This window comes from Cannabis sativa, chromosome 6 (assembly GCF_029168945.1).
Source record: "Cannabis sativa cultivar Pink pepper isolate KNU-18-1 chromosome 6, ASM2916894v1, whole genome shotgun sequence".
Classification (NCBI taxonomy): Eukaryota; Viridiplantae; Streptophyta; class Magnoliopsida; order Rosales; family Cannabaceae; genus Cannabis; species Cannabis sativa.
In genome coordinates this window covers 23086722-23094304 of record NC_083606.1, presented here as the reverse complement: position 1 = coordinate 23094304, position 7583 = coordinate 23086722, and the positions used below count along the sequence as shown (strand labels likewise).

The 7583-nt window shown below is 35.4% G+C and overlaps 1 protein-coding gene across 1 annotated transcript; it reads right to left on the bottom strand.

Annotated features, from left to right (window-relative positions):
- Positions 1-1402: 1402 nt before the first annotated feature.
- On the bottom strand, positions 1403-3852 carry LOC115695115 (uncharacterized). Its single transcript, XM_030622206.1, has 5 exons — positions 3651-3852; positions 3231-3553; positions 2706-3185; positions 2303-2596; positions 1403-1876 (listed from the first exon to the last, which is right to left on the bottom strand). Exons 1-5 carry the CDS (start codon positions 3850-3852, stop codon positions 1403-1405), a joined length of 1773 nt encoding a protein of 590 aa, XP_030478066.1.
- Positions 3853-7583: the final 3731 nt, after the last annotated feature.

The window sequence follows — 7583 nt, the reverse complement described above, 5'->3', positions numbered from 1 at the left end:
AAAACACACTTAGTTTAAAAGAAAAGATTTTAAATAGTTATTTTTGGTAACTAATTTATATTTTCTAATATTTAATTAAGTAGAAAAAATATATTCAAGTTGAAAATTAATTTGTTAATTAATTTTAGACCAACTTAAATTAGAATATTTTTTCTTAGAACATACATAGAATCAATAATTAAGATGATTTTATTCAAGATACTTTATTATTTGCTTCTATTTCATGAAATTTAATTAAATTAGAAAATAAATTTAAGTTGAAAATTAATAATTAATCAATTTTAGACCAACTTAAATTAGAATATTTTTCTTAGATATTAAATTAGAATTAATAATTAAGTTGATTTTATTCAAAATACTTAATTATTTGTTTCTATTTTTTTAAAAAAAATTTATTAAATAGAAAATTATAGTTAAGTCAGAAATTTTTCAATTTCAAAGAAACTTAAATTAGAATAATTTTTCAGAATATATTTTATTTTATTTTAAGAATAATTTCCCGCTTAAATTTTAAATTGCATTATTTTAATGTAGATATTTTGATTTTTTTTATCAAGAAGAAGAAAACTTCATTAATCAACTCGCAAATACAAACAAAATAAACTTCTCAAAGGAGAAGCAACAACCACACAAACCTAACAATTACATATCAATCTTTGTAGTAAGTTCTTCTCCTCTCTAGAACATTTCCTATCTTTAATCAAGAAGAGTCTATATTTCACATCACTTTAAATTTTGTTCACTAAATAATTAACAGAGTTAGAATAAAAGGAAAACAAGTAAGTGTTTCAATTGCTCCATAAGTGGTAGATCGCGGCTGCTAACATTAGCATTCTCACTCTGTCCATGATGTTCGACCTAGTACTACCCAACCAAACAGTCCAGCTTTCAAAGTTCTTAGACAAACCATCAAACCCCAGCCAAATAAAGATCAAAGAAAGCACCTGTCGGGAAAAGATCCAGCTGAAAGAAAAAATGTGGTTGTGGCTCTTAGTTTCAATGTCGCAAACCACACAATTTTTGTTTGGGATAGGAATGTTCAATTGGCACAACATATCCCTTGTTAGAAGCTTGGATTGAGCAGCTTGCGATAATTGGAAAGCATGTTTTAGCACATTAACTCTGCATCAGATTGCACCAGTAGCCGAGAACTCTTCTTGGTGCAACATGCTTCGTTACAGCCTGCTAACATTAAATTTTTCTCCACCTGTAGCAATAATTTCAGCTTTGTTGTAAGTTGTACGAAGCCTACAAAGCTTCCTCCAATACCGACTTGTATCCATGCTAAACTTATAAGACCAAACATCACTCCCTTTGAGATAAATCGACTTAATCCACTTAACCTAAAGCATGTCTTTTCTATTCATCATGTCCCATAAAAATCTTGTTAAGGAAGCTTTGTTCACTTTGTTCCATCCTTAAACCCAAGACCTCCATAGGCTTTTGTGAGGCATACCCTCTCCCAACTTATCAAGTGGGCTCTAGTTCGATTATCTTTCAACCCCCAAAGGAAAGCCTGATATAATTTCTCAATCTCTTTAATCACACTCTGAGGAAGAAGAAAGACTCTCATCCAATAATTCCTTAATCCAATCAATGTAGATTGGATTAATTGAACTCGACCGGCATAGGATAAATGCTTATTGGCCCAAGAGTGGAGCTTAAGTTTAATTTTCTTCAAAATCGGACCACAATCATCAAGTCTCCACTTAGTTGGTTTGAGAGGGATCCCAAGATACTTAAGAGGGAACTCACCGATAGAAAGATTTATCTTTTGAGCGAGAGGAATCTGTTGAGCAATTCCACCAAAGTACACTTCAGATTTAGCGAAATTGATGGAGAGACCCGAGGTCCTGCTAAACTCATCAAGCATGACCTTGATAGCATTTAAAGAGCCTCATTCCCATTTACAAAAGATCACTAAATCATCTGCAAAATAAAGATTTTTGAGTTTCATTTTTTTGCATAAGGGATGGTACTTGAAATCCTTTTCTCTGGCTGCTTTTTGGATTCTTCGGGACAGATACTCCATGACTAGAACAAAGAGGAGGGACGAGATGGGATCCCCTTTTCTTAGCCCCTACTCACCTTTAAAAGTCCCCTGAACTCTACCATTTAGCAGTAAAGAACAAGGCGTGTTTCTCACACAATTCATGATCCACTTGACAAACTAAGCAAGGAAGCAATAGGCCACCAGAAGCTTTTCAAGAAAATTCCAATTAACCGTATCATAAGATATACTTATATCGATTTTGATAGTGCATATGGGGGAACAATTCTTCCTTCGATTGTTCTTTAATACATCGTAAAGTATAAGAATATTGTAAGCAATTGATCGGCCCTTGACAAAAGCTCCCTGCTTCTGACTTACTAAAGAAGGAAGAGCATTAGCAAGCCGGGAACAAATATACTTAGAAACGCATTTGCATAACGTTGTGCAGCAGGCAATGGGCCGGTAGTCAATAGCTTTAGAAGGACCATCAATCTTTGGGATAAGAGAGAGAGTTGTACTTTGAAGCTCTTCCGGGAACTCATTAGTGTCAAAACAGTGAGTAATCGCAATGTGGATATCCTTCCCCACCTCAGGCCAAACTGACTTAAAAAAACCCCGGACCAAATCAATGAAGGCTAGGAGATTTAGTATTAGGGATACTAAACATCGTAGCTCTGACTTCTTTGAGAGTAAAAGGTTTTAAGGGATGAACCTGCTGATCGAGGTTGAGTTTGGGGCCCATGGCTATGCAATCAGAGTGTATCTCCATGGAGGTGGGCTTAGCTTTCCCCATTATGGCTTTAAAATGGCCAAGAAAATGTTGCATGACATTAGGAAAGTGATCATTTAAATTACCTTGCTCGGTAATAAACGAAACTATCTTGTTTTCTTCATTCCGCTTCTTCAACATGGCATGAAAATAAGTTGTGTTACTATCTCCTTTTTGAATCCAAATAACCTTGCTTCTTTGGTGGAGAAAGTTCAAGTACATTTTTTCCTGAATGTAAAAATGGTTAGCAGTCGCACGCTCCAACTCAAGGAAATGATTGTTGTTCAGGTTAGCTTGACATTGGAACTGAGCCTCTTTGTAACTCTCCTTGGCCTTCTCATAAGCATTGCCAATGTTCCCAATCAAGTGCCTATTGAAGGCTTTTAACTTGTGCTTGAGTCTCGTGGTTTTTAGATAAATCCCCTTCAACCCACAACATCTTAGAGGCTTGCCCTAGTTGTCCAGCACAATTTTCTTGTAATTCTGATGATCAATCCAGAAGTTGTAGAACCGAAACGGTTTGCTTCCAATACTTTCTGTAGAAAGTGAATGAACAACACAAAGACAATGATCACAACAAGTCTCCCAAGAGAAATGAGCAGATGTATTCAAAAAATCATCAACCCACTCCTCGTTGTGAGACACATGGTTAATACAAGAAAATATCCTATTATCCTGCTTATTATTGCAAGTGAAAGTCGAACCCCTGCGCTTCATAGGCCCAACACAAGACTGAGCAATCCAGTTATTAGAGTCCACAAGCTCAGAGTTAGTAATATCATTCCCCCTGCCTGTCATCATGATTTAAAACCGCATTAAAATCACCAAGAATGATCCAAGCTTTAAAAACATTTATTATTGATAGGGCAGTCCAAAGATCACTCCTACCTTCTACGTTGTTTGCTCCGTAGATAAAAGTAGCAAAGTAATCTTTTCTCTGACCTATCATTTTTATATGACAATGAACGTGTTGCATGGAATGCTCAATGACTTCAACATTAACAAAATTCTTCCTCCAGAGCAAGAGAATCCGGCCTTCCACTTTAATACTAGAATAAAAGTCCCAACACGAGAAGTTACTTGACATCATTTTTGAATTTTTTCCCCTTTAATCTTGGTCTCCACAAGAGCTCCAATGCCAACTTTATTAACTCGCCAAACTTCAGAAACTTTATCTTGCTTCTCCTTTTTATCCAAACCCCTAACGTTCCAACAACTAATATTGCAAAAATCCATTAACAACACAAGCTGAAGTCATTCTCTCCCTCTGCTTCTTCAATCTGTCCCCCCATTAATATCGCAAAGGAATTCCTAAGCACTTTCTCACCCTTGTCACTGCCTCTCCTTGTCGAACCAGAGCCCTTAAACACACGGTTCTTAGGGGCAATCTAGTCCCTATTAACTGTTTTGACAGTAGCAGTTTTTTCTTGGCCATTGGCTTTTTTTTTCCTTAGTTACTGCAGTAGCAACAGTAGCACTCTCAGGGGCAGCAGCCTCAACCTCTTCACTACTAATAGTTGCAATCTCAACATTAATTTTCTCCACTACAGCTTGAACACCAGCAACATTTCCCTCCTTTACTGTCTTGTTTTCTTGGATTTTTTGCTCCTCTTTAGGCTTCTCAACCTTCCTACATTCAGCCATTATATGGCCAAACCAACCACAATGTTTACATTCAACCGACAACCATTCATATTCTATTCCTTGCTCTAATAGATGCCCATAATCATTAACAAACCAGAAAGAGCGCTCCAGGTTCTCCGTTATATCCATTTCAACAAGAACACGAGCAAATTGAACTCTTGTTCTTTCCTTGGTGTGCTTATCTACCATAATCGGCTTCCCCATAGTGCTAATGTGGGCACTCAACGTTTTTCCCCCATTATTGAAGACCAAGATTAGGTAGCCTAATCCAAAGAGGAACCGATTTCACAATCCCAATAACATTCAAATCCACTTTCCAAGGTCTAACAATGACCGATTCCTAATCAAATTGTATCATTCCATTTTCAAGAACCTCATCTCGTGTTGCTTCATCATTGAATTTAACCATCGTGAGCCCCTTAGCCATTCTAGCTATCTGAACAATACTTAAGTGCCCCCAAATTCAACGAATAAAGCCTTCAAACACCACTACTGGGACATTAGCACCCAAAACCATACAAATTACAGCTCATTTTCAACTTTCTTCTTCCAATTTCATCTCCTCCATATCTATATGGGCTATCTTCCTACCCTCCTTAATCATTGGTTCAGTATATGTCAATTTAGCATCAGTATTTAAGACCTTACCTCTTGAGAAGTGTTGCCAATGATTTTGAGCCACCGATTGCAGGTTTTCCACTTCCTCGGCCCAACTTCTCCTAGCTGATAGTAGAGATTCATCTTCATCACGATTCTCCATCGCGTGCTGCTCTGGAACTTGTACCAGAAAGTTTTCATCACCGTCGAGCGAGCAATCAGAGCTCTCCTTCTCCAGCTCTAGTTTCTCCGAAGAACCAATCGCCACCTTCAAGCCTGGCCTTAAACTTGGTTTTTTCCTCCTCGCCATGGAGGAGAGAGAGAAACGAGATTAGAGGAGCTTTTTCATTATTATTATTATTGTCTTTCTTTATTTCTAACTTTTATGATATTTCAAAATTTTTTAATTTTAAAACTTAGATTAAGTTAAAAATTGATTTTGAATTAATTTTAGATCAACTTAAATCAACAAATTTTCATAAATGATTAATTAAAGTAGATAGACAAAAATTTATTATATTTTAATTAGAAAATTAGAAATCAGTTTATGAATTATCTAGATAGATATTTTCAGGTAGACCTTTTGGTATTTTTCTAGGTATATTTAATTAAAAAAAATTAATATGTATGTTAATTTTATTCTAGACACTTAAATATTTGATATTTATCTTAACATATTTAATTAAATAGGAAAATTAATTTATGTTGAAAATTAATTTATTTAATTTTAGCCCAACATAAATTAGAATAATTTTTCCAGTTTTGTAATATTTTATTTTATTTTTTTGTTGAATTTCGAAAATGTATTTTTTTTTTATACATTAGATTTCGAATTCTGTCATATATATATATATATTTAGAAAAAATTAAATTTGAGTTGAAAATTAATTTAATTAATTTTGGACCAACTTAAATTAAGTAATTTTCATAATATTTATTGGAAAATGAATAGCGAGGATGGAAAATAAATTTTTATTTTTCAAATCTTCCTAGGGTATAATTTTATAAATATTAAATTAAAATTTATATTTAGAGTTATCTAAATTATTAATTTTAATCAAATATACATATATATATATATTAAAATAAATAGATTAAAAAAAGTATTAAAAGAAAATACAACTCTTTAAAATAATGAGCTTTAGTTATAAGGACATTCGATCTCCATTGTTGGTTCTACATAGTTTTTATTTTAGTGAGTAATCTTCCCTATTGGATGAATGTTCATTAGAAATTTAACGTCGTAGAATCTTGAAAGATAAATATTATTTGTAAGTATTTTATTCTTAGTAACGTCCAACCTAAGAACGGCTGCTAAGAGAAAGACTTACAAGGTATGAAACAATAGTGGAAGCTCATAAGATAGAATGACCTTGACTCTTGCCTAAACGGGATGTTATCCCAATTTTTGCACTCTAACATGGCATCACATGCTTGTGACACGTGGAATCGACTCCCCATATCTGCCCGAAGGAGAGATGCCAAACAGAACACCACATATACCTACACAGACAAGGTCTTCCTAGCCGAGCAGTGGACAATCCGAATAGCATATCGACACTTAGCAACTTCATCACTTGCATCCTGAATCACAGAAGCAATCTCTATAAATCTGGGATCATATCACAGAGATATGGCCAGCTGTCCAAATCCCTCAATCAGTGCATTCTATATATTTAATGTGTAATCTTACCTATTATAGTCATTGTAAATAAAAGGGAAACCTTCCCTCAAGCACATAGCCCTATAAATAGTGATTTATTCTCACTGGGCAAGGTGGTCGAGAGAATTATCTAAGAGAGGATGCTCAGAGATTTTATTGTAAGAACTCTAAGAGATGAATCATTGTGTTCTTTGTTCTTAAGTCAATACAAATCAAGGGGCGTAGGCTATTATCGAACTACTCGAGGCAGAACCTCTTTAAAAACTCTGTGTTCTTTATTTATCTTATCATATTACATCTAAATTATATCACTTATCGCTCACAATTAAGCTCATTGTCGTTGGCTAAAACCGAGGTCAATATTTTGGTGCTTTAATTGAGAGCAAGTGTCATAAACTCACTATTTACTTCAAATTTGGTCATAAACACGATGGTGGTATAGACTCGTAGAGATGTGGTTGATCCAGCAAATTCCCTGGCAGTGGATCCCGCATTGCAGAACCTAGGAAATGTAAGGGTTCCACCAGCCACAAATCCTGAACTACTGCGAATTGTGGGTCAGGGTGTGACGTCTCCTTTTAATGGAATCGCACCGGGTGTGCAAGAGACTAGAAATACAAGTTTGGCAACCAATCAGGGTATTCCCAACACTAGAGTTCCGCCAGCAACAAATGTCCGAACAATAGTTGGAGATGACAACGAGATCCAGAACGTCTGTGCTGCTCTTGGACTCATGCAAGGCCATACTAACACTCTGCATCACGATCAGGAAGAGCTCCGTGCTGCAGTGAACCTCGCATTTTAATAGCAAAGGCGTTTGTTAACAAAATGGAGGGATAAAGAGGTGGAAACATTGAGGGCTCAGCAAGCAGCCATTGACAACCGAACAAGACATGCACCGTACTGATATGAAGGGC

Coding starts and splice junctions, on each gene's coding strand:
- LOC115695115 (XM_030622206.1), bottom strand. CDS start 3,852: ATGATGTCAAGTAACTTCTCGTGTTGGGACTTTTATTCTAGTATTAAA. Junction 2,597..2,705: donor AACTCAACCTCGATCAGCAG/GTTCATCCCTTA, acceptor GGTTTTTTTAAG/TCAGTTTGGCCTGAGGTGGG. Junction 1,877..2,302: donor ATATTCTTATACTTTACGAT/GTATTAAAGAAC, acceptor AATGCTATCAAG/GTCATGCTTGATGAGTTTAG.